The 27944-nt window shown below is 38.3% G+C and overlaps 3 protein-coding genes across 4 annotated transcripts in view; 2 read left to right on the top strand and 1 right to left on the bottom strand.

Moving 5' to 3' along the window:
* Positions 1–8838, top strand: part of LOC134747199 (uncharacterized) — a 41942-nt gene extending 33104 nt beyond the window's left edge. Inside the window, exons 6-9 of the mRNA XM_063681797.1 lie at positions 3176–3277; positions 7089–7141; positions 7919–8083; positions 8684–8838. Coding sequence (XP_063537867.1) covers positions 3176–3277; positions 7089–7141; positions 7919–8083; positions 8684–8830 — 467 coding nt within the window. The 3' untranslated portion in view covers positions 8831–8838. The remainder of the gene's footprint in view (positions 1–3175; positions 3278–7088; positions 7142–7918; positions 8084–8683) is intronic.
* Positions 8839–10747: 1909 nt separating this feature from the next.
* Positions 10748–21076, bottom strand: LOC134747198 (protein tumorous imaginal discs, mitochondrial-like). 2 transcript variants are annotated; one of them, XM_063681796.1, is made up of 10 exons: positions 20870–21075; positions 20506–20720; positions 19915–20148; positions 19374–19542; positions 18977–19071; positions 18163–18321; positions 17641–17712; positions 17221–17328; positions 16295–16400; positions 10748–12474 (listed from the first exon to the last, which is right to left on the bottom strand). In XM_063681796.1, the coding sequence occupies exons 1-10, from the start codon at positions 21042–21044 to the stop codon at positions 12320–12322; spliced, it is 1488 nt and encodes a 495-aa protein (XP_063537866.1). In that variant the 5' UTR covers positions 21045–21075; the 3' UTR covers positions 10748–12319. The 2 variants fall into 2 exon arrangements, with proteins under 2 accessions (XP_063537866.1, XP_063537865.1); XM_063681795.1 differs by lacking the exon at positions 10748–12474 and adding an exon at positions 14212–15847 and having other exon boundaries at positions 20870–21076.
* Positions 21077–21317: 241 nt separating this feature from the next.
* On the top strand, positions 21318–27733 carry LOC134747423 (protein king tubby). Its single transcript, XM_063682047.1, has 7 exons — positions 21318–21555; positions 21664–21787; positions 21924–22013; positions 24315–24499; positions 24735–24918; positions 25759–25958; positions 26683–27733. The coding sequence occupies exons 1-7, from the start codon at positions 21514–21516 to the stop codon at positions 27085–27087; spliced, it is 1230 nt and encodes a 409-aa protein (XP_063538117.1). The 5' UTR covers positions 21318–21513; the 3' UTR covers positions 27088–27733.
* The last annotated feature ends 211 nt before the right edge of the window (positions 27734–27944 follow it).

Here is a 27944-nt window from a genome sequence, read left to right as displayed (position 1 = left end):
CTCAAGAGAACTAATTACCTACTCTAAAATCTGCTTTGTTCGCAAAATTTATGAAGCAACTAAACGATAGTTTTATCGATAATTAGTGTCGCTATCAGATGTATCGGAGCGGCCAAATCGCTCACAAATATCTGAACACGTCTCTATTGTCAAGGCGCTAGAGTGCGTGTTCAGATATTTTTGAGCACCTCGGCCGCTCTGATATATCTGATGGCGACTGTACACGTACAGTAAATGAGAGTTGCACAACTTTCCCAACAGGCTTGAGCTAATCTATTTATTAATCTATGCTAATAGGTACTTGTATTAGCCTAAATGGGACAATTTAAACCTTTATTAAATATTTTGTACAGTCGATTTCACAAACATCGTTACAAGCCAACGTTCCAAAAATATATTTAGGGCGTCCGGCCGTCCGCTAGCTAGCGCGGGTGCACGGAGCGGACGCACGCGGGTGCCATTGCAGGTGAAACCTATCGCACGCGTTCGCGCCAGTTAGCGTTCCTCATAATATTTTTCGTTTACCCGCGCGGCGCGCACCCGCTCCGTGCAACCGTGTCAGCTAGCGGACGCTCTTAACGCCTCTAAGACCTGGCAATAAGGTCGTCTAAATACATTTTTGGAACGTTGCCTTGTAAAGGTGGTCTATAACTAGTGAGGTGTAGACCTCGCAAGCATAGCAGCTTCAGATGATGATTGTGCACAATTTGCGAATTATCACCATCGTTTCCAAAACTCAACCATATTTACGCATGCAACAAAAAATATGACGTCTAAATCGAAATATATTTACACTCAACAGTAGAGACTGTCACATTTCATTTTATAATTGAAATTTTCAAGCATAATGTTCTCAATTTAGAGTGTATTGTTTACCAACTCCACTGAGCTCTTGACGTTAAACGAAGTGCGTGCAAGACGGGTTGAACGAAGTACACTCCTACTCAACCACAAAATATTTTGCCTCGACTGTACTCTTGTGACTAGTATAACTTGACCGTGACATCCTTAACCCTTTTCGCTTTGACCACCAAAGATACCAACTGCCGCGCGCTGGTACAATCGGGGACATTCCCGGTGAACCACCTTACGGGTAAAAATCATTTAAATGTCTTGCACACGGTCAGGCGATATCATAAAAGTGATGACCAAGAACATGGCAGTTAAAAATGTGGGTGTTAAAAGAAAGGTTAGCTCAGGTAAAGTTTATTGCCGTCCATTGTCTTTGTGACCGCCGGCATTTGCAAACTAAGATAAGGAATCCAAAAACAACTAATAAACTGTCCTTACTACATATTGTTTGTCTCATTACCTTTTTTTATCCTTTTCATTATTAACATAAGGAATCCTAAATGCATCGGTTATCTCTATGGGAGGCGGAGTTAAGCTCGCTCGTAAGGATCGAGGTAAAAGAATTCTGAAGTGGTTCACCGGGAATGTCCCCGATTGTACAATACCAACCTTCAATACAATATCAATATTCGTGTATCCTAACAAGGTTCACGATAACTCGCCGGCGTTCAAAGGATTAATGTTTAGCTGGAGATGGCTGGAGTAAATAATGACATTTGATTATAGAAAAGATATACCTAAATTTATTCTAGAACTTGTTCTCCATCTCAATCTCGCATCGGTTGCCTGCCTGATTACTTAAGGGATCGTGGTAATTTCCTCGAAACTTTTCTTCTTCATATAGGTATATATTTTGAATATATTTTGGATTGTACTATAAAAAGCTGTTTGTGGTCCATTCAGAGTATCGAATTTCTACGTTTTATAGCCGCTTGCCATTGATGACCATCAGGTGTAGTGTAGGTTTATATGGACGAGTATAACTGTCTCTTCCGGAAAGCGTGCATGAATTGTAACGCAGCGTACTACGTAGGCGAACAACACGCGAACGCGAAGCGAAGCGATGCGGCGCGGGGTAAATCAATCCTTTCATACCTATAGAAGTGTCCTACGTGGGCGATCTCGTGTCGAACGCGAACGCCGAGGGCCCGCCACGCAGCCCCGCGCCGCTTCGCTTGGCGTTTGCGAGTTGTTCTCTTACCTAAGACGCAGGGTAAATAAGGGCAGGCTAAATTTTTGGGTTAGGCCATAATGTAGCAGACCCACCAACGTGTACACTTGCACAGTCCATTTAGGCGAAGCGTTCTGATAACGTGATTGTGAACAGCAACTCTTAGCGCTACATCGTGTAACTTTAATGAGTCGCGATTAAGCCGCTACAGAAATCATTTTCCCTCACAAACTTTGAAGGGCTTTGTAAAGTTTTGTGAGCCCGGAAGTTGTTTACTAAATATAGTGGAGATGGAATACTTAATTGCGCTTACACCGTACTCGATACAGAATAAAAAGCGGTTGAAGAAGTATATCTACCAACAATAATTTGAATTTAAAATATACAATCACATAAAATTAATAATCACAAAAAAGACATGCTTCGTAAAAAGTCACTCACAGTACATTTCAATATATATCAATATACTGGCTACCTATAGACCTCTATAGGTCCTAGAGTTATTTTGTTATGTTTGACCACGCCTACTCTGAGGAGTGATTATGTAGGTCATACTCAAAAACTTTTACTATGTGACGCCTAACCCCGAAAACGCAAAAAAAACCTACAGTCTCATACATTTGGGCTAACCATATGTCAATATTTTATGTGGCACGGCAAATTTTTTTTCGCGATTTCGGGGTTGGCTCCATGGTAAAAGTGTTTCAGTATGACGTATGTACATGAAATATATATATCGCGTATATTGAATGTATTTATTCCATCCCGACGTTTTATTTCATGAGTATATCGCGGTAACCGAAGACAATATTACGTATGTACATATTCAGCCCTCAGAGCATGGTCAGACATAATGAAATAACCCTGTATATGTCAAGGAAAAGTCAAAAAACTATAAGGAAACGTGATAAATAATGCCCTAGAAAGCCTAATCTTTATATCTACGGCAAGATATATACAGTGGTACTACGTAAACGAAATTAATAACTAGCTTAAATCTAAAATAGGCCCTTGAGGCATTGTAACAAGGATGCTGGCGGCATTTCCTCGCTGTATCGCAATGCTGATACGTTGTGCGAGTAAGCCGCCAGACATGACATTAAATGCTGATAATTAAGGGGTTACCACTTCTGTGATATTCATTTGTTTCAGTGATGCAAGCTAGCACTTGCGCTGTGGCCCACGTCAACCATTACTTGGCGCTGTGTCACAAGAACATCAGACGGCCCAAACTGACGCCTCGTGCTGATAATGGTTAGTATAGTAACTATACTAACTATACTATAGTTCCTTTTCAAGTTGCTAATAGTCTGTGCGGAAACAAAAGAGTCGTGGAATATAAGGGATCTATTGGATTCTATGACTTCTCTTTCCGCACAGATTCTGCAATGTGATTTCCCTTCCCGTCCAAGATTTTGAGACCCCACGGTTCCAACGTTGTGTTTTTCAACCCTTACCCATATTTTGGGAGGTGAATACTCAGCAACTGTTACTATGGGACCATTCCCGAAATCGCGAAAAATAATTGGCTGTTTCATACATTTTGGCTGATCAGATGTCGATTTTTCCATGGGAGAGCTAAATTTTTTCGCAATTTCGGGGTTGGTCCCATAACAAAAGTTGGTCATGAACAGGTCTGCGGGGAGTCGGGACCACCGGATTTGACGCAAATCCTAAATGTATAAAGTTAATGGATTATATACACACACTTCACACTTTACATTCACAATACACAAGCACTATATCCCGGATTGCACAGTTACACACCCGAAAACAACGTGTATAGCGCCGCGTTTTCGGAAACGACACTGGACAGGGTGGAGGGTTTAATTAAGTCCGTAGGTGGCTGTAGCAATCCCAGCTGAGTCGAACATGCTGTCAAAACCTCGCTGGCAGTATCCAATGAGGATTACCTCCACCTCTGACAAAAAAAAAACCGGCGAAGTGCGAGTCGGACTCGCGTTCCAAGGGTTACATTACACAATTTAAACAATGTATTTTTTATCTGAAATGTAAGTTAAATGTCTTTAAAAAACCAAACCAAACCGTCGTGGTCGTGGTCCACCTAAGGCAATGGTACCAGCGCATTCATAGAACGTTGGGTATGTATTGTTATGATTAACTTAGTTTTCGAAAAATAAACAAAGGAAGGGATGTAGTGTATTGACGCTTCGAGCGCTTACGTCATGGTGACGTCACTGACAGTTAGGGTCAGTCGATGTTATACCGCGAGCAGAGCAGTGGTGGTGGTGGTGGTGGTGGTGGTGGTGGTCGTGGTGGGGGTCGTGGGTCGGATCAAAACCTAAGTAATTAAGTCCGACTCACGCTTGACTACACTTTCTAATAGGTTTTCCTGTGATCTATAGGTAAAGAACTATTTTGTGTATTTTTTTCAAAATTTTAGACCCAGTACTTTCGGAGATAAAGGGGGAATGGTCATTTTTTGTATATTTTCTTGAATAACTTCTAAACTGTTTGTCCTAAAATTATAAAAAATTATATTTGAGTTTTTCACAATGAGCTCTTTCATTTCATATGTAACACGATATAGTTTGAAAAACTTTATGTTTAAATTTTCTCATTTACCCCCCGAAAGTCGTCCACATGTTTAAATTTTATTTGTTTACGTTACATGTCCATCTTTGGGTCACAAACTTACATATGTATACCAAATTTCAACTTAATTGGTCCAGTATTTTCGGAAAAAATAGGCTGTGACAGACGGACAGACAGACAGACAGACATACAGACGCACGAGTGATCCTATAAGGGTTCCGTTTTTTTCCTTTTGAGGTACGGAACCCTAAAAAGTAGGTCATACTACAATAAATATACCTACTCAACTCGCATAATTTGGTTAAGGTTAGGTTTGGGTAAGGTCTTCTCCGAGACCACGGGGACAATGCCGTCCTCGAAACTTCGGTGAATAATATTAATAATGAGTAAAAATCGTGAAAGCTTAAATCAGTGTATTTGTCTAAGGGTTGGAGAAACTCGGAGTTTAAAATAAAATATAAATAGAGGTCAATATAAGTCTAGTGAAAATATAAATAATTTGGGACAATCTTACATAAATCGACCTAGTCCCACAGTAAGCTCAATTAGGCTTGTATTCTGGATACCTACCAGAGCACGATTATATAATAGATGCCTACCTATAGATAAATACATACATAGAAAACATTCATAACTCAGGAACAAATATCTGTGCAAACACACAACTAATTCCAGAATTCGAACCCGGGACGGCCGGGACCTCCAGCTTCGCAGGCAAGGTCACTACATATACCGTCTAGGCTAGGAGACCGCGCGGCCGTTCGCACTTTATAGAATAAGTAGAACTAAAATGATTTGACTAAGTGCGAATCGAACTCCCACACTAAAAGTTGTTTGAGACCAAAAAAATTAATTATTAATTAATTGTCCATTCTTTAACGAGAATCGACCCTTATATTTTGAAGTCTTAAGCAAAAAAGTTCCCCTTATACTGTCCCAGACATTGATAATAGCACTAACAAGTTTTGAACAACTTTAAGTAAACGAGAAAGTCTGCGTTGTTCCACAGTTCAACTAAGTTTCAATGTCTGTCTGAAAACTGCAAGGGAAAGTTATTTGTTCTCGAAACATTTATTCAGTAAAGTTATACAATACAAAACTTATGATAGTAGCTGAGCGAGTAGCAATGTTTTCAAATTATTTTTCATATCTCATGCTCTAAAAGTGGGTCGTTGTTGTTCTAAAAAGTGCGCAGAAAGTGATACGTTTCTGCTCTAGTGCAGAAAAGTGGTGTACTTCTCTGCGTCCCCGTCCCTCGAGCAACTTAGAAACAAAATGGAAAAATAGTGTCTTTATTTCCCCGCCCGGAAGAATTGGTAATTGTTTTAATTTTACTAATCCCGCATTGAATCTTTTTTTATCAAAAATGATGTAAGAAAATTGTTAAAATAAGTTATTCTTGATTTCTTTTGTTGAATTGTATTTACTCGATTTCATAAGGCGGGAATCAAAAGGAATACAGTTTAGACATATTTTAGGCAACTGTTTAACTTCAGTGCCGGTTATTTATTTTTCACCTCAGCAGCTCGAACAAACCTACTTTCCTCACTCCAGGGAGTGAAACAATGTAGCTTTTTAATTTAGTGAAGGCCATCTGCCACTTCATACTTTTATTATGGTATCGTATGGTATATCGTATGGTATCGTATCGTATCGTAACGTATCGTTTGGTATAGTGTCGTGTCGTGTCGTGTCGTTCGTGTCGTGTCGTGTCGTGTCGTATCGTATCGTATCGTATCGTATCGTATCGTATCGTATCGTATCGTATCTTATGGTATGGTATGGTATTATATTACATATTAAATTACATTTTTTTTCTGTTTATTCTGTGTAATTCGAAATACATCTTAACCTTTAGTATGTTCTCACTACTGAGGTGAAAAATTATGTGTGCAACACGAGAGCAAAGTTATTTTACATCTCGTGTTTTTGAGTCCCTCGCTACGCTCAAGATTCTACTTTAGAATCTTTCGCTTTCTCGGGACTCAAAATAAACACTCGCAAGAAAAACCAACTTTCCTCTCTTGTTGTACAAATAACTATAGCTACACCCGCTATACAATTCGGTCCGCGAAAAGAAAGCGTAAAATCCGAAGGTCTTGCCGCGGCGCGCCGTAGTATTTGTGTCTTGAAGTTTTTACTGGAAATATTGCGCTGTTGACCAGTGGAAACGTGCTCTGCACTACACCGAGCGAGAATAAAGTCACATTAAGTATACAGTATTGTACAATTATGTAAGCCTTTATGACCGAAACAACAGTTTAATTCTCATCAGCACTAACAGGTCGTAAACCGGCTTTACTTTCACTGGAATTCATATACCTACATCGATTTGGATTTAAGTTTTTTATTCCCTTTACTCGATAAGTAATTGGGTGTATTTTCATCTGCAACTGCTGGAGACAAATGAGTATAAATAAATAATTTCAATTTTGCGACATGCCTTTTCCCAACCAGAAATTAGTTGTTCTTGACTTCCGGAAATGTGAAGATGCTTTTTTATTTTCAGACGGTAAAACAAATATGCACGTGAAGGCGTATCGAAGACGAAAGAAGTTAAGCGTAAGTGTTGGAATAATTATACCTACCTAATACAGTTACTTAAATTATTTACTCAGCTACCTAGCTACCGAGCTTGATGAGTCAGATGTTCCAACTAAGTCGTTTTGTTGAGAATATACCTACTTATTGATCTCGCATGACACCACTCTCATGCATCTCTTTTTACATGATGGTTTTTCATAAAAAAGCTAAACAGTTTGCTTTCAAGCGAATACAATTCTACTTTCAAGAGAATCATCCTGCAGAAAGAGACGCCCATTCCAACGTGACGTGACATCGAGGTCATAGACTCTAATAACCACGCTAACTTTACACAAACTTTGCAGTAAAAATAAGTACTATTGTAAAAGCAGGCCGATTGGTAGGATATGTTCGTTTCGTTAGGTTGCTTTAGATGCTCGAAGGGCAAACTGTCCGGAAATAACCATGAAATCCAATTTCATTATCTCCCTGATTATTACTATCGGCCGCCGATACATACACATATTCATCATCATCATCATAACTTAAGACCTTTGCTTTGGTCGGTGGAGTAATTGCCAATCCTTTCTTTCCTGAGCCAGTCTTTGATTTGCTCGTACGATGCATTCTCTTTCACTTGGCTGAGATATATGATTCTAGGCTTTCCACTGCCTCTCGTCTTACAGTTACACACACATACTCATATATAAGTACTATACTTAAGTTCAATACTTGACATAACGCTTTGCATGCAAACTTAGCGCGGTCAGACTCTATTTCAATTCATGGTTGATATTAAAGAACTTATTCTTCCAGCGTTTACTGACCGTTCTAACAGCAGGCCACTGCGTCCCGATAGCCAGTCTGTTGTACTACATGATCGGAGTCCTCGTCTTCGGTCTCGGCCGGTACCAGAAGACGGAAACCGTGGACGTGTTAATGTTCCCCTTGCAGTTTACCACTAATGGCGGGCTGTCTTCGGTAAGTTTTGTTCTGTAGCACTCTTTGGCATTCCTTTGCCTTTCTTTTCTTCCTTTTTTTCTTTTTCTTTTTTTTGCCTTTTTTTTTCTTTTTCTTTTTTTTCTTTGGCTTTGGTATAGTTAGTTCCTACTTGTATACTGCTGTAATTTAAGCTTGTACCTACTACTGTTTTTTACTGTTTTTTTTTGTATACTTACTGCGACAATAAATGACTTTTTTTTAAACTGATGATTTCTACTGTAAGTACAGTGATGAAAAAATGAAACTGACATCTGAACTGCAAAAAATTACCACACAAAAGTACTCGTTTGTACCGAAAACAAAGGATGAACTTAAACTTTTGACCGGTACTGTAGTTGTTATTCCAAGCACTGTGGCCATGCTAACAGCAGGCCGCTGCATCCCGCTAGTCAGTCTGTTGTACTGCGTGATTGGAGTTCTCATCTCCGGTCTCGGCCGGTATAAACGGAAACCGTGGACGTGTTAATTTTGTAGTTTACCACTGATATGGTGCTGTCTTCGGTAAGTTCTCGGACTGCCTATGTACGCGAAACGGAGGTCTATTGATTTTACTAAAAAAATAACATTTTTTATCCTCAGGTGGAGTCCCACTTCCGCGTGCTGTACGGGTTTTACGTGGAAGGAGCCATGGCACTGCTAACGTGTACCTTGGCGGCCCTTCGGCGGTACAGCGGGAATTCGTTCAGTGACATGACTGAGAAATACCGCTTGTTTACGAAGGGATGATGGAGGGATGAGGGGTCAATGGAGGCCACAAATTATATGAGAAATGGAAGGAAGGATAAACACTATTGACTTTTGTTGTTGAGAATGTAGTCCGTTCGTCCAACTTAGAAACTGGGGGCCTACCGCGAAAACCGAAATTCGCAAATTGCGGGGATCTTTCTCTTTTACTCCAATGAAGGTGTAATTACCTAGAGTAACAGAGAAAGCTTAGATGCCCGCAATTTGTGAACTTCGATTTTCGCGGTTAGAGCCCTGATATCGGCTCCAGAGTTGAGGTCACGCGTGTAACCTACTACAACATATGTGGTATTTGGCGATGTTCTATAAAAAGGGCGGGTTTCGATGGCGCTTACGCCATTATTAATGATGTTCCGATATAAATACAATGCCGCGCGACGCTGTGCGGAGTAAGCGCTATCGTCAATAAGGTCCCGTTTCATAGAAAATGCCCCAATTATAATGCAATTAGGGTTGTTATATGAAAAAATGGAAATATCCTGACAAAGTCCGGACATCACCCTAATTTAATAAGGGATTAAAACCTTTAGTGGGCCACTAGTCCCTTGATTCGCTACCCATAGCTACAGCAAAACCTTCCCTTTCCTCTCCCAAACTTTTGGCTACCTTATCTTCTAGTGGTTAGGTAAGGTTTCTAATAACCACCACACTCGCCAAGTCTCGCAATCATGCCAAAGAACTAAAAATCCTGACATAACAGGGGAAATCATGACGTATGGCAACCTTAAATGTAATGACAAGGTTCTGAAATTAATACTCGTTTTTCGTACTGATAGCAAGTTCACAGCCAGCTACATTTTCATTCTTTCATACACTACACTTTGTGCGTCTTATTTATGTCAATGATTCATTGATTATATTATTACTGTCCGCGCGCCAATTCCGTGCATTCGGAGGTCGAGGAAGTAGGGGGTGCGCCGCGCCCGTACGTACAAAATGACAGCACTCTGTCATGACGCCCAACATTCCTAACATTCCTCAGCCGTGCACGGAATTCGCGCGCGGACAGTATGTGTATAGTCTAACACTAACAGGCCAATTCGAGTTTTAGTAGTTCAATCTGTTGCGTGATCCTCCACAGCCGGACCACCTCGTCTGATTGCGCTCAGGTTACAATGGTGTAATGTACTACCCTTAATGTACCTTATTTTATGTACCATGTCGGTTACAAAACCGCGACTCCAAGACAGACTACAAGACTCCAATAACAGATGAATGTACTTGTTATGTACCTCTGAATAAATTGTTTTGTTTTTTTCAAATCTGGTCTTATTTTACACAAACGCCTGTAAAAAAATAGCAATTTTACGTGCGTATATGTAATGTACACTGACTGCGGACAAATCTGATAAGGCGCTTACTCTTCCGCGTACATACCCAAAAAATTATGTGAAAAATAATTTATAAGATCATGTTGGAAAAAAAAAACATGATACTCAAAAGATGTGTCAAAACAAGTGATGTTTTTGGTTGAAGAAATGTCACTTTTGACCCTTACAGATCAGTATCATATCGGATCATAACATAACAGATCAAATGTGTTGTTTTCAATCAAAAGGTACTCTCTGACAGGTTATTCGTATAAAGATACAATCCAATTTCGTTCTATGGTAAGCGGCTATGTGGTACCTTTCGATTGAAAACGTCACAAATAACTAAAACTCGAATTGTGTTGTAAGACAAATTAGTGCTTCGAGTTTGACAGCTAATGTAGATGGCACTATACGGCTCCGTAAATTAAGCTGTCATTCTGGTTGTCAAAGTTAATGTTTAACAATTTCACAGGCACAATCTTGTCTTACCTTTACACATCTTATACAGTCAGTGAATCTTTTTTTATGCTTTTGTCGAAGCTTGTATTATACACCTGATGAATTTATTAAATAAAAATAAAACACATTATTATCTTGTAATTTTAATTACCAACCTACAAACTAGTCAACTGCTATTTACAGCTTTGATTACTATTCCATAGCCTTCGCTATATAGCGTTAAATATCTAAGACACTTTACACATGAGTTTATCTCTAGTGAATGAAAATGTTTGGAATCAATAAGACCGATGAAGTTTCAAACAAAAATATGTTCTAAGCTGTAAGAAATAAATTTAAATTATTGCTATCTATCGTATCACAGAACTGTACCTTCAGAAATTGTGTATGACAAAATCATATGTAAAAGATGCAAATCTAAACAAAAACAGAATGCTAACATACCAGAATGAACATTTAAATCCGTAATTTCGTATGTCAGTCAATTTATAGGAATTTATGATATCAAATATTGGAATTATTTCTGCTATAGGTGCATTCTGTCCCTTACGAAACGCCGTTCTTCTAATAGTTCTGAAAAGGCTGAGAAAATTATATTGGGTCTGGTAATATTTCATGACTTTGCTAACAAATGGGCAGTATATTCTCGAGCTTTACGGATTTGATTGAATTAGCTGCCATACAAGGCAAAAGCATTTCGTAAGGGACATTCTCGTGGAATGCCCCTATAAGGAAGCAAACATAGATTTAATTTTTAAGCCTTCAGGCCCATTGTTGTGTGCAGGGCATCACAACTGGCTTTCAAGTCACAACTCAAACGAGGCCACGTAATCAGATTCTCTCGTTTACTAAATACAAGTAGTGTGAAAGAACCGGGTTTTTATTTTACGCCAGTTGTGTTAGAGCCAATGGCAATTCATTAAGACTAGCTACGATACAAAGGTATATGTAATAGGAAATGACTTGAATATTTTTGTTGCTGGCCTAATATTTAGGTCATACAAATTAGTAGCGGTCGAATAGTCTTCAAGTGATGAATCCATACATAAATATATGTCATACTTCATAACAAGTAACTTAATTAACGTGCTAGATAAAGGACTGTGCGTCAAAATGGCCCCAAAACCAACAGAGTTGAGAGTTAGGTCATTAGGTAGGTATTTCTATGTACTTCATTTTGTTCTATGGACACCAAGCGGAATTACATTGCAGAACTGAGATATTTGTATTTTAGCCAAAATGTCGTCACCATTATTACCTAGGCAACAGAGTCCAGGTAAGTAAATTAATTGTTGCAGGGTAGATGTTCGCGCACCGCCGGGCGAGCGGCGAATGGTTTGCCTTGAATTTACTTACCTGGACTCTGTTGCCTAGGTAATAAGGGTGACGACATTTTGGCTAAAATACAAATATCTCAGTTCTGCAATGGAATTCCGCTTGGTGTCCATAGAACAAAATGAAGTACATAGAAATACCTATCTAATGACCTAACTCTCAACTCTGTTGGTTTTGAGAGCAGGCTCCATACAAAGTTGCCCATGGTCCTTAGACTAGATACTTTTGTGACCAAATACACGCACGCATATTCGTGCACGCGTGCTCATGCACGGATATGTTTTATGAGTTTCAACAGTTCTTTCATAATATTATTTTCCCCTGATGTATCGCAGCTAGATCAAAGTCCTACACGAGAAGTCTACTACGCTTTACTCCTTTTAGATTCTTTGAGGTCTTCCGTCGCTTCGGTCGCGCCATCTGCCTTCGGTGCTTCGGCTTCATTGGTCTTCTTGTCTTTAAGGGCTTCTTTGACGGCATCCGTGAGGTTTTGGTTGTCTGCTACGGACACCTTCTTGCCTGTGAATGTATGTTATAACTGTGTAATCAGTTATTTTTCAGCAAAGCAAGTACATATATACTTATTATTAAAATACTGTTCTAAAGCGAACTATCAATTAGGTATACTTTATATACGAATACATTACGCGTTCGGTTACAAATATGAGAAATGGGGTAAGGAACTCACAACCAGAAGAACATGAAATGATGAAAATTTCAATTTCGAGTGTATCTGAATAGAATCTAAATTCGAACTAACTCTTCTACCAATTATTACTGCAAATTACCTACTGTTATAACTGCTTAATTAATACATTTTATTTATCACCTCGTTTAATTGATAAAAGTGGTAGATTTGTCGTAGCTAGATCTTAGAATTGTTAATTTCATGATGTAGCAATCGTTTCATAACGAATAAGTCAAACCACGTCAAACTTAACCAAATCACATCATGATCGTTATGATGATCGTGATCAATTCCAAAATGGCTTTTCATAAAATGATCAAAATCTTGTATCTGTCCACGACAGATTTAAAAAAAATCTAATCAACTCAACGCAAAATACTGTAAATTTATGTTTATACAGCAACTCACGCAGAACGAATACAGGATTTCCATTTCGTTAGATGCTGTTACCTATGAGAAGCAATTTTATTCATTTATTCGCTGTAGTCAAAGGCATGTTGGGACCAACGTGGTTAATGTTTCAGAGGTCTCGATAACGTGTTACCACTGACAAATTTGTAACTAACAAGCGAACTAAAAGCATAACTACCTAGACTCATTGTACACTTTTATTTAGCTTTTCCGCGTATATTTGTATACATATATACAGTTTGTTAAAGGATTGTCTCATTTCGGGCGTAGACGGAGAGTCATACTGTCTTTGTCTTGCACTGGTGCTGGCGCCCAGAAGAAGGGTAGGAGTGTAGTTTTTTTAAGGTTCCGTACCCAAAGGGTAGAAACGGGACCCTATTACTAAGACTCCGCTGTCAGTCTGTATGTCACCAGGCTGTATCTCATGAACCGTGATAGCTAGACAGTTGAAATTTTCACAGATGATGTATTTCCGTTGCCGCTATAACAACAAATACTAAAAAGTACGGAACCCTCGGTGGGCGAATCCGAATCGCACTTGGCCAGTTTTTATTTGTTCTTATTTACTGACAAGATTTGCTTAAATTCGAACCAATTCCCGGTTCCCGGTGTCTGATTGAGCTGAATTTTGGCATACCTCCGTATTTGCGATGAAATTTCAATAATATGCTAACATCGAGCTGAACTGATGATGCAGTCGGAAGGTAGCCAAAGGAAATTCGATGGAAAATTGTTACCACGTGGTGTTTAGGCTCATTTGAAAGATCTCGACGAGTACTTGCATGCAAAGGACAAGTCGGCAAAAAAAATCAATCATTTTTTTTACGGTAACATATTTGTTTGTTTTAGAATTCTAGGCGACCAACTTGCCGGTTGCCCAATCAATCAGGTAACTCCCGCCATGATGGGCAACATTAGCGAGGGAAATACTTCAATTATATGCGTTTGGCTCGGCTGTACTATTTACTTGTTGTTCGTCATTCTTCCTACTAGCTACATAAGTTCATAGTGAAAATTTGGTTTCTAATGTTTAATGTTACCACACGTGCATCAAGTTACCCCACCCATTATACCATTTGATGGTATTTCTTATGCGATCGAGACTATAGCATGATGGTAAGGGGTTGCCAAATAGGATACAAAATGAAACAACAAAATTTTCAAGCAATTTCATGTATTCGAAACAATGTCTTTACATTTTTCTAACCATCATACTATATCCCTTCGGTAGCTAAACTAAGAACCTTTCAAAACAAGCACTTATAAATAGTCAAACGTTAATAATAAATTAATAAATACACATATATGTATCAATAGGAAAAGGAAACATTCACTGTGTGTTTTATGACATAGAGCATGTCTTAATTAATTTTTAACAAGCAGAAACGTCTGCGATCGATGCTATTAAGCTTAGAATAAATAGGGTCCCCTAGACCCATATAGTGGGAAGATTTGCTGACTATGGATGAGGTCTTGGTGGCTCAGATGGCAGAGCGCTGGAGTATCTATCCAGAGGCCGTGAGTTCAAGTCTCACCCAAGGCAGTAATTTTTCCACTTTTAAATTTATTCTAAGCTTTATAGAGCATGTCTATTGAAACATGCGATATTATATTATGATTCTTTTAAATTGTACAGTCGCCATCAGATAAGGAGTGTCTTTTCAAAAGGGTTTATTTCTCTATGAAAAACCATACAAAAATAAGCCATTTGAAAAGACAAACAAGGCTTATTTTTGTATGGTTTTAAATAAAACCTTTTGAAGAGACACTCCTCAGATATATTGGAGCAGCGGAGGTGCTCAAAAATATCTGAACACGCACTAGAGATGTGTTCAGATATTTGTGAGCGGCTTGGCAGCTCCGATATATCTTATGGCGACTGTACGTGGAGAAATATATCTAAGCCGTAATTTTGACAGTTGTCATTTTTCGATGACAACGTTGTCAAGTCTGTAAGGTAGGTAACGTTTGGCACGGTGTAGTGCCATTTAGTTTAGCTGCAATCTGGTACAATCTATAATATGCTTCTCCATATATGCGTGTTATTATATGTCATAGCAGGTCGTCGTCTCAGTAAACTAACATTAAAATGTAAATAGTACCACAGAATAAATAATAGTACTAGGTACACAAGTTTCACTCTCTAACAAAACGCATCTATTACGACAGATATGACCGCAAGGTGGCGCAAGCGCGAGCAGGCGTCCGTTCCTTAGCGGTGCGCGGCAATTACTATGGCTAGACACCAAAATTGGTGTAGGCCGCATGTACTTGTAGCGACGCGGCGAAATCGCGGAGTGAGCCACGCCTAATAGTACTGAGACGACAACTATCATATTGTAAGAAAAAAAATTGAATATACATACAAAGTTGTCAAATAAAATCCGACTTAACCGAATTCTAAACAATATTTACATCAACATTTCGAACGCGACACAATTACCAATTTATCTCAATACATTCATGCATCATACAAATCTGGATTTTTTTCCTTCTCTCTTCTTATAGCGTTCTGGTAACCTAACGGCCCTTTCACACTTCCATCTGCGTCCGCCTCTCTCCTATTCATATAAGCATCCACGCCGTACCTGTCTTGCGGGTCATTCATTATCACCATGCTACACACAATCAAAGACATGACGAATCCTATTATGAACCAAGGTTTGTTAACTCTGTAAGTCTCCACTAAATTATCTAGAAATGTTGGTTGGGTTCTGTCTCGTGGAGTATCCTCTGTGTCTCTGTTAACTTCGTGTATCGTTTCCTGTTTTTTGTTGTTAGATTTAGAATTTTCTGGAAAACAAATTGCGCTGATAATTTCGGCTAACTGATCACCTAGAGTGATTTAGAAGCTCCAGATTTCATCGCGTTTAATTTCATAAAGGCTAAAGGTAATTGAAAAATTCATCTACCTGCAAAGTGGTATCCATAATTAGATAGTTTCTTGACCGCTGTTCTAGAAAAGGTTTTTTTTAGACCTTGTTTCTTTAAAAATGTAAAAATTCTAATACAACACTAACCTTGAAATAAAAAGTTAGTTCAATTCATAGAATTTATGCTACAACGTAGTTACATGTCCTTAACTCATTATGTCTTATTCTTTTTATGGATACCACTGTATCTATTAACCAACGAAGCCCTGTTCAAGTAAATGATTTTTTTAAATACTCTCTGTTACGCGTCAGACTTATAGCGGCATTTACCACGAAGTATTAGCTTAGTTGTTGTTTTATTTCTTACCATCTCTGTCATACGAGACACCTAGGATTTGGCCGGGTGTGTCTTCTTCTAGTTCGGCGTACGCGTAAATGAGCGCCTTTTGCTTCTCGTTCAAAGTTGCGGGGACCTGAGAATAAATAAGAGTAATAAAATAAGATATCGACTCAGTTTTTCAAGACTAACACCACACTCTTGGGTGTTTTAAGTCGTGACTCGATTTTTTTAGTCATTTTGAAAAAGACGCGCGACCTAATTAAAAGGCTCTCGTCAATTCGTCAATTTTAGAAGTTTTGTCTAAATAAGAGTTAAGGAAATCGTTCCTATTAAAATATTATTGCTTGTGTAAACCAGCCCTCCCGCCCAGAATCCCGCCCTCGAGCCTGCAAATTCAGCACGATAAAAGCTAGCCAAGATGAGAATCGTATATTCGCCGAAGGAAAAGAAAAAAGGTATCGGGATGACACATGCTACGAAAAGTCACGATAACTATTTCCATACATTATTTAAGTTGTGTAAGTAAACTCGAGTAAATCCATTTGACCCTCTCAGCAAATATCTACCCTATTACCTTTTCTCAATACCAAAATCGCATAATATGACGGATGGATTTAGCCGAGTTTCAAGTTAAGCGACTCAGTTTCGATTGGCGTTTTCTATGGTTCTCATCATGGCTAAGCTCCCAGCTCTTTTCATTTATTTCTTCATTGTCAAGTTCTCATATGGAAACAAAGCGATTATTAAACTATAAGGTGACCGCTTGATCAGTCACCGCAATAAACACAAATGACCTGATGATGTTCTCAGCAATGGAAAATGCGAATTAAGTGCCAGTTGCACCATCCGCACTTGACAGACTGATCTGACGTTGATCGCGGCGGTTTACTATGAGACTTTCCATATAATAAAATTTAGGGAACTCTTTAACGATGACAACCGACAAGACCAACCTTTATCTTGATGTGGACGTAATGGTCTCCGTAGCCGTGCTTGCTGACTAGCTTCATGCCTTTCCCCGACAGCCTGATCAGCCTGTGCGACGAAGTGCCTGGCAATATCTGTAACAAAGTTTCATACCACATCACCTATTCGAAAACGGGCTTTTTCTTCCCCACTAGGAGGGATTAAAGTGGCACTTTTCTTCCCTTCTAGGAGGGAAGTGACATATTTTTGTTCTATATTTTTTTAGGTAGGAGGAAATTATTATTTTCCTAAATAATTTCCTGATGGTGATGTGAAAAGCAGTGTGTCACACGGTAGCAAAATTATTGCCACCTTGGGCGTTCACACTTGAATCCTTCGCTTCGTTCAGGATTCAATGTAGTAATATCCGGGTTGGCTTGCGTATAATATTAATTTACGGTACATACCTGGAGGGTATGGTCTTCATAGAGGCCCTGTATCCGGACTGTGCCACCCAATAAGGCTTGGCATATGGAAATCTGTAAACAAAATTATAATTTAAAGTGTCAACAAAATAATATGTGTCACTTTAGCACGCACAACAGCCGTAGAGTTAAACCAATAAAAGTCTGCAGAGATTTCATAGAAGTTTGACGTGACAACACCTGCACTGCCTGTGCTGTCAAAATCTCTGCAGACTTTTCTTGGTTTAACTCGAGCCAGGTAACAGCCATTGGAACACTTATGAAGTTGTTTATTGTATTATCGCGCAAAAGATTCCAAATTCAAACTGGTTTTTCAATGATGGCCATGATCCTTAACTTCTAATTTTACCAACTATTTACAAACAGCATATTTGGTTCTCAAATATACATGCCGTCCAAAGGGATTTATCAATCTTAAAATTCTGGACTCAATTCTGGAGAGGATGTTTACTACGTAACAAGTCCCCCACTGTTGTAGCACCCTTGAAGTGTTGTATAACTCACCGTACAATCGGAGTGCACGTCGGGTCCGTCGCGGCGGAAGTACTTGGAGGCCTCCACCTTGAAAGTGACGAATATCTCCGAGTTGCCGACCGCCATGCGCACCGTCTGCCCGTCCTCCACGCCCGCCGGCACTGGGACTGTTACTTTCTTGCGTTGCACCTGAACAAACAAGATCTCATAGAGATATGAGTGTCCGTAACAATTTAAACAGCAGATGTAGTTTGACTGTACTGGAATCCATAGTGAGCGTAACGACGATTGTGCTTATGAATCAATGACGCGTTTGCACAGTATGGAATAGGTATAGTATCAATTTTCTCAAATGATTTTTACGCCTAAGACCAATCTGTTAAACAAAAGCCATTCCTTCTTTTATGCGAGCGGTTAGCTCCCGTATTAGTCACGTGGCAAAGCAACAATGTCCTTTAAAAAGCAACTGTATCGTGATAGTATTAAGGTTTATATCTATGTAATAATATGAGCGCTCGCCTACATTGAGGTGGTCGATCGCCCTATATCACCAAAACACGTAACTTGTATGAGCTGTTACATAGATTTGAGCCTTAATACTGCCACGATACAGTTGCTTTTTAAACGACTTTGTTGTTTTGAAAACGGGAGCAGACGGCTCGCACAAAAGAAACGATGGCTTTTGTTTAACAAATTAGGGTCTTAGGCGTAAAAATCATTTGAGAAAATTCATACTATAATGTACTATCACTATGCAATGGTAAGACTTTCTGTGTTGCAAATGCAAAAAAAAAACAGTTTATATTATGTACAAATTTCGCAAAGCATTAGTGCTCCGACTTACCGATTGGCCTTTTCCTTCACACTCGATGCAGGGAAATTTGATCAACATGCGGGTCCCGTGACAGTGCCGGCATGTGGAGCGCATCACGAATGGCCCTGAAACAACATAATTTTCCTTAGTCCGTTAAGTCTTCATTAGTATTGTAGCATAGCTTAAACCCAATACAAATAAATCCAAGTTTTATAATTTTTAGCTAAAATGATTCATTATGCGATCATTTATATTCTGCGAAAATAAGAAGGGCAACTATGTTCAGCAGGTGTAACAATAATCGGTACCAATACTACCAATGCAGTGTATAATTAGTGCACTGATGGCCAAAATATAATATAATTGTTACATAATTGCTGTAACAATTGTTTACCTTTTATAATGCTTAAAAAGGTATAGTACATACCTCGTGAGAATGTCTCCATCCCTGTACCGTTGCAGTATGTGCACTTGATGGCCTTAGTGCCGGGCTCGGCACGGGAGCCTTGGCACTTTGGGCATGTGTCAACTATGTTCACGTTCACATCTTTATTCACGCCACGAGCAGCCTCCGTGAAGCGGAGATTTACTATGACCTGTAAGTTAGTTGATTGAAAAATTTACTTGTGCACACACTACAAACAAGTATGAATGAACTTATTTGTTTCTATTCCTATCTTGTTCATCTATTTACTGAGTAATTCAGTTTTCTAACTGTACTGTCAACAAATTTAGGCATCATAATCAACAGGCATCATAACCAACATCATTATAAGATTATTTAGTCTACAATAATAAAGCATTAGTATAGCGATTAGTATGATGTTTTATGTTGTATTCAAAAATAAAGTGTGAAGTTTTAAAAATATAAATCATCCAGGCTAATCTTAAAAAGAAGTAAGTTTCTTATTAGAAGAAACTAATGTTTTGCAATAATGTTTCTGGTATTTCAATACAAATTTACTTACTTCCTGAGCAGCACCAAAGCCAAACTGACTCTCGGCAAAATCACTAAATGATTCACTCTTGAAACCAGCATCTCCAAATATTTTCCTGAACAGCTCCTCAGGGTCTATGGTGGCCTTGTACTGCCACTGGTGGGTGAACCCGTCAGCCCCACCCGGAGCACCGCCCATGCCCATCTGCTCTGATGTTGTGCCGAAGGTGTCATACTGCTTACGCTTGTTCTCGTCAGAGAGAATCTGTAACAGAAATGCTATCAATTAACTTTGCTGGTTCCTGAAATACAACATTTTTAAAATACAATACTTAAACTCTTTCTATCCAAAACTATCAAATTGTAGAATATCAAGAAAATAGTAGAATAGACTAAAAATCATACAATTAAGTCTTTCGAATGTGAGTGTGAGTGACAATTTGAGCACTAACAAATTATTTACTCAGATTAGGAAACCACACAATTTGCCATTTCTATTTGTGTATGTCATCCGTATAAACAAAAAATATCTCTCTTTAAAATTATAAAAACAACCTTACAGTACAATCTCGAATACTATTTACATCTATATTACAGTATCACCACTTAGTATTTTTATTACCTCATAAGCTTCCGATACTTCCTGGAACTTTTTAGAGGCCTCGGGATCAGATTTATTTGCATCTGGATGATATTTCTTCGCAAGTTGATAATATGCCTTCTTCACATCTTTAGCAGAGGCATTCTTTGAAACTCCCAGCACCTTGTAGTAATCGACGCGAGCGGCCAGCCAGTCGGTGGTGTGAATATATCGATGTCTATCAGTCCCCGTGTTATCTGAACGTGTGAGAGGTTATGTTTCATTAAAGTGAAAAAAATAGTTTCATTGGAAACCATTTGACCGATACATTAGACTGAAGGTCTTTCCTTGTAATATTGGTAATAAATAAAAGCCGGTGATGTAATAAAAGCGTGTCAAAACTTACAATTGAATTTATTGTGCACTAATGATGCAATAGCAATTGCAGGCCCTCCAAGAAATTTTTCACATTTATTACATTTATGGACGAACCGACACGTAGTTTTGTTAATATTATTACTAAACACCGCGGTAAGGGTTTTTGGATTTAAAAACCCGATGATACTCCGGGTGGGAGCCATTTTGAAAGAAATAGGTTAAAAACGTCAAACAAATGTCAAAAATTATTCTCTGTATGTTGGTGCCTGGTGCCCTATATTCAATGAAATGTTGCAAGACAAATATATACTTTTCAACTGTTTTGTATATTATGACTATTCTAACCCATAGCATTTAAAGAGTAAATGCTTGGATATTTATTGTGCCTTTCCAAGAACGAAATAGCTAATATATTTAATTAAGATAGGTTGTCCAAAAATCGATAAGTTTGAACTTGACTACTACTGACCTGACATTTACGATTGACATTGCTGTTTCAATTTATTGGTAACACAGTTTTCCTTCCTGGGCAACGGTAGGCAAGGATGATATATAAACAAAAAATGAGCTTAAAAATGCCAATTATCGTTGTATTCAATATATAATTGCTTAATTTTATGTGCAATTAAATCCGTGCGGTGTGTTGAAATTATAAGTTACAAGTGCTCAAAAATGGCTTCAGTAAGTCTTCGGGATCAGAAGATCGAACAGCAAGTGAGTATCAATTATTTAAATATTTCCCACTAAATTAATCATAACTCGTACTGCGCATTAAAGGAGGAAAAACCAGCATAAGGCCGTAACTTTGACTTCTTGTTTTAGCGTCAAATAATGGAGCAAAAGATGAAACAAAAAAGACAGAATTCTGGTATGGTTCAGGCCAATGATCTAAGGGTTGGTTCAGCAAAGCGACCTATATCTGGAAGCCGATCCCGCGAACTACATGGTGAGTAAATTGTGACCCAATTTGATATAAAGTTGTCATGTTTATGAATGATAGATGTTTTAATTTAACCATGCATGATTGTGATTGATTTTTCTCATTCATTTCGTTATGCCATTGTCTTTTTGTTTAACAACAGGCTATGATGGGCCCATGCAATTCCTTATGTCGCCAGTGAATCCAGACCAAGTCATACCCCTCCAAACCAATAGAATATCAAGCTACGATGGTAAGTACCAAAGCTTGCGGTTTCTGTACACATTTTCATTATTATCATTAATTTAGCATGTTTTTGTCAATATTTTGCAGCTGTTCAGATTTCTCTTCCTTGTGTATCCCAGCATTTTTGCCACAGCATGGGAGCCTGGGGTTTCCCAAGAATTGACGTAGGCACTAGTTTTTACGAATGTGACTGCCATCTGACCTTCCAACCCAGAGGGGAAACTAGGCCTTATTGGGATAATTCTGGTTTCTTCACAATGTTTTCCTTGACCTAAAAGTAACTGGTAAATATCAAATTATATTTCGTACATAACTTCCGAAAGACTCATTGGTACGAGCCGGAGTTTGAACCTGTGACCTCCGAAAAGTCACATGCTCTGGCCACCAGCGCATTTGCAGTCTATAGGTCATTGCAGCTGCATGGATTTATTATTCTAAAAAAAAACATCTAAATGTTAAACTTACAATTGAATTGCATAAAGCAACAAACAAACATAAGAAAGTTTATGTAATAGTATAATTTTTGTTATTATATTTCATTATATGGAGCAGAAGTTGCTAAGCATCCGAGGTGTTCAAAATAACCTTGACACACCCTTATTCTCTTAACAATAAAGTCGCGTCAAGATCATTTTGAACACCTCGCCCGCTTAGCAAGTGACTGTATTTTAGTATTCACAAGTAATAATATAAAACACAAAAAAATATATAACAATATTCAATAGTAGGTACTTAGATGCCTTAGTTACATTCAAATAGGTCAATTTCATACAGATTTTAGTTATTTCAAGTTTATATACGTCATATCAGCAGTGTGATCAATGATCAATATCCATTGATACACACATCTTAACTTATCCATGAGCCTACAATATCAACCATATTAAACAAATATCTCACTAAAATTATGTCCTTAAGTACTGTTTGTACCTACTGGTTGTTATAGAAACAGCCATTCATCAATGAACTGACTCATGGCTTAGCCAATTAATCACGCGGATAAACTAGGACTTGTGGCTCTATTTGCTATGAATCAACTTGTGACGACATATTGGTCATGGTTATAAATGTGTTTACTGTTTATATAAGTATGTAGAGCAACAATACAATTAAAAGTTAGTTTGTAAATAATACAGTACTTTGTAAAGTAGTCACATGTTGTTTTTCCCACATTTTATATTTTGTTAAATAAGTACAAACTTGAATACTTGTTTACATGTGAAGCTTACAAAGATGTATATATTTTATTGATTATCTTTATCACGCAGAATTTTTGAATGGAACATAACAAATGGAACCGAATTACTAATTAACAACAACAAACATAAAAGATTTGTGAACCTTATGTTGTTTGTAATAAGATTTACAAATAATCAGTAACATTATTAATGATAGTAATATTGTTACATTTTATATCCCAAAGGATTCAACAAGATTGTTTAACAATTATTTAACTGAGGATTTGTGGTTTTAAAGAACAGGACAATTGATGAATTTAATGTGGTACCATTCCTTATTAGTGAATTATTCTTATTAACATGTCATATTAAACAAACTTTACCTATAAACATAAACATCTTATGTCTCTGAGTTGAAGATGAGTAAAGCAGTTTTTCCCCATTAGGTGATTCAGGAATATAGTACGTAATGTAGCTGTGAGACAAAGAAACAAAGCAGTTTCATTTTTGACCTTTTATAAAACAATCTTAAATGCAATCAGTACTATCAATTTGCATATAATAACAAATCACTTGGTTTGTTTATAAAGGGAGGTAAAACTTGTTTCGAGGAATAAGGATATAAAATAAATAAAAGGTTTTTCACTAAATTTTTATAAATGGGAAATTCCAAAGGAAATATTTTTATGTCACCAATAATGACTAAACAAGTAGCCAAGCACAAAAACAATTTGAAGATGAAGTTTGAAAGTCTAAAGTCCCATTTACATGACGTGAGAACTTGTATGCTATACTCGTATTCCAGGGGTCATCAAATGGCAGACCGCGGTCCGCATCCGGACCGCCAACCTATTTTATTTTATTCCTTATTTAATTAACTCAAGGAAAAACGGACCGCCATGTTCATTTTATTTTAAGAACCAGACCCCTGAAGAAACTAATTGGTGAACGCTTCTATATTCGATACATTGCTAACTACAGTAACTACAGAGTACAATGAATTCAGTCGATCGACCAAATACCGCAATGTAACGAAAATCGCATGCAAGTTCTAGATCCGTCTAAATGGGGTTTTAAGTCCAGGTTGGTTAACTCTGATGTCACTGACGTTATTATAATTTATTTTTTAGAGCTCGGGAACCAAATCGAAGTGCTAACGGTAGGTGATGGCGACCACAGTGGCGAGGGTGAGGAGGAGGAGGAATCCGTGCCCGTTTGCAGCTTCTCCCGTGACGTGAGCACGGATGACGTTTGTGCCGATGCAGCGGTGGCACCATTACAGCCTCGTGCTAAACGGGACTCGTCTCCCACCCAGGTAAATACTAGTGTAGGCACGGTTTTCATTGACGATTATTCCGTACTCAGTTTTAAATATCGAATGGCTAGAAACAAACTAACTGATCCTTGCGTTCTCAGGGCGTTTCAGTCCTACTCAGTCAGTTGTCACCTTAATGATTAGTATGACGTCTATTTCAGTTTATAACCCAATTCTGTTCACTTCTACGTTATAGAGAGTTTACACTGTATTTCTTTTCATTTTTGTTCCACAGGCCGTAGAAATTGAGGGTTCCGTAGAAGGAGCCGTAGAGACGTTCGTAGTGACACCAGCGAGACACGGAACCCTGTACAAGTGCAGAATAGCGCGCGATAGAAAAGGCATGGATCGTGGGCTCTATCCCACTTATTTCCTGCATCTGGAAAAGGATTATGGGAAGAAAGTGTTCCTTTTAGCTGGTAAGTCAGTCACAAGTATTAATCGACAGCCTCAGAGAAGCGGCGTAAGGCGTGAGCGACGTGGGACACGACCTACGGCCCCGCAGCCCGAGGAGCCTCGTGCCTCCATGGCATAACTCGGCCACCAAAGGGCCTCGAAAAATGTACCTTGCCTACTTGAAATTTTGGTCTTGCGTAAAAATAGTGTGCCCTAAGTCACTGTAAAAGTTCTGTAAATAAACATAATTTGTAGGTATCTTTTTTTTGCAAGCCTGCATGTAGCAAATTGAAATTTAATTGTATAAATGCAATAAGAATGTTTGATTCAGATTTAGCCAACTATTGCCTACGTATACGTATATCGACATAGATTTTAATTCCACTATTTCCATTTGAGAGTATCAGATAAACATTTAATTTTAATATTTTTAATAATTATAATAACTGTGTAGATATATTCACCATTATACACGGTGGCTAAAAATTAAAAAATAAGTGCATTTCCGTTGCCAGGGAGGTTTTGGGATTATACTGAGTAACTTTTACTATGGGACCAACCCCAAAATCGCGAAAAAAGTTTGGTTGTTTCATACATTTCGGCTGGTCCATTTTCAATGGGAGGGTAATTTTTTTTTCGCGATTTCGTGGTTGGTCCCATACTAAAAGTTGCTCAGTATAATCCCAAAACCTCCCTGGCAACGGAATTACACTTATTTTTTAGCCACCCTGTGTATGGAATACCATAAGATACCATTCTACTAACAGCAACTCAGTTAATTTATCACTAGTATAGGTACCTTAATCTCATTCAAATAAGGCTTCAGTTTAATGTGTCCACAATGACTTTATTTCGATCTACAGCTCGCAAAAGAAAAAAGTCAGCAACATCCAACTACCTAATCTCCACGGACCCAACGGAGCTGACTCGAACTGCCGATAGCTTCGCCGGAAAGCTGCGGTCTAATCTACTGGGGACTGCCTTTACGGTGTATGACAACGGCAAGGCGTGGCGGAAACATGACCGAGCCAACACGAGACATGAACTAGCTGCCGTTGTCTATGTAAGTCAATAATTTCTAGAGAACTGCGTCCCAATCTTGACTTATAGCACAGAATAAGTAATAGTATTATCATACAGAACGGCCACGCACCGCCCCGCCCTGACTCGAATTACGCGACAGCAGATTGAAGGCCGTTCGCCGGCCGCTCAGTACTATTTTTAAGCAGCTTACTCACACTATGATGCATGACGCGTGTACAGACGTGCCGTTCACACATAGAAACGCAAGTGATTTTTAATGTATAGCGTGTCCGCCCTGTGCTTAATAGTTTTAGCGAACTGCTGCAATCCTGAAAGCAAATTCGCGATCAAACGGAAATCATAATCTATAAAAAAACTTCCTATGTGTAGAAAATATACCTGGCGACCTGGCGAGGAATTCGTAAATCGATATAGTATTGCGTTTTTCGCTTGTGCATAATTTTGTTAATTCTGGTTTTCATTGCTCCAGATCTGTGTACTAAAAAATGCATGTCGATCAGTGAACGCATGATCAATAAGAAAGAAAAACTAGAATCAGACCAAGTCAATGCTGCAATGAATTTCCAATATAAGAGTGTGGACGTGTCACCATAGATCATAGATGTCAACTTACTATGTAAAGTACATATTTAATTATAGATGACGTGCAGAAAGGTGTCAAAGTCGGTGCAGATAAAGCTTACACGCACTCCAATAAATATTCACATACCACCAAAATTAATTGAATATTTTATATCTTCCAGGACACCAACGTACTAGGCTTCAAAGGCCCTCGAAAAATGACCGTCATCCTCCCAGGCATGACGCCCGACCGTCAGCGCGTCACCATCGCCCCAGAAGACGACAGCGAAACCCTGCTAGAGCGACTCAAACTCCAAAACTTAGACGAAATAGTCGTCCTACACAACAAAACACCAGTCTGGAACGACGAAACACAATCCTACGTACTGAATTTCCACGGCCGAGTGACCCAGGCAAGTGTTAAGAACTTCCAAATCGTTCACGACTCTGAACCCGACTATGTGGTCATGCAATTCGGCCGCATATCGGAGGACATTTTCACTATGGACTTTAGATATCCGTTGTGCGCTTTGCAAGCGTTCGGTATAGCGCTTAGCTCGTTTGACAGTAAGCTGGCTTGCGAGTGAATACGATTTTTAGAAGTTTTACAGCGAATAGGATTTGAATCCATAGAATCAGTTATTTCACAATCATGCCGTTTTTTGCCATTAGTAGTATAGTTGTATTTATGTTATACTTATTTTACATTCCATTGTGAATTTGTGTTATAGGTTATACTTTACATTTACACGAATTTAGGCTTTAGTGCCTAACTAAATAGGAAAAATATTAAAGCCCTTATTTGGCAACACTTAAAAACTTTCCATGTTCAAATATTCTGGTTCTGTTGAAAAGAATTATACTTATTTGAACGTGAGTAGAAGTTTACCAGAATAACGCACATTTAGTTTTGGTACATTGTGACATAACAGGTATCAGGGCGTCGCGTATTGTGTGTATCAATATCAATTGAAACGAAATAGATCTATTGACAGCACATTACACTTTAAATAATTTTGGGCAATCACAGAAAAAAATACGGCTAGAAACAAAGTAGTGGGTTATGTTCCGACATAACCGTAACGACCAAAAATTATAAAGGGGTGTTTTTACCGTTTGTTGTATAAGTTTGCACCTTCAAAAATATACTAATTAAATAAGAGATTATCCAACACTTCACTTTTCGATATTCTCGTGCAAATAATTATGTATGTATGATTATACAAAAAACAGGTCACAAAATTATCTTATTGAGTATTATTAGAGACTAATATAAGTCTGCAACGATTTTGATAGCACACGCAGTGCAAGTGTAAGTGTTATTTATACGTCATAATTTCATAGAAGTTTGACGTTTAAAATAACACTTGCACTGCTGCCTGTGCTATCAAAATCGTTGCAGACTTGTCTTGGTCTAACTCTTAATTCTTTATTTAATTTTAGT

This window comes from Cydia strobilella, chromosome 14, assembly GCF_947568885.1.
Source record: "Cydia strobilella chromosome 14, ilCydStro3.1, whole genome shotgun sequence".
In the NCBI taxonomy this organism is placed as follows: domain Eukaryota; kingdom Metazoa; phylum Arthropoda; class Insecta; order Lepidoptera; family Tortricidae; genus Cydia; species Cydia strobilella.
The sequence above is the reverse complement of the archived record's forward strand: the minus strand, read 5'-3'. Positions and strand labels throughout refer to the sequence as shown.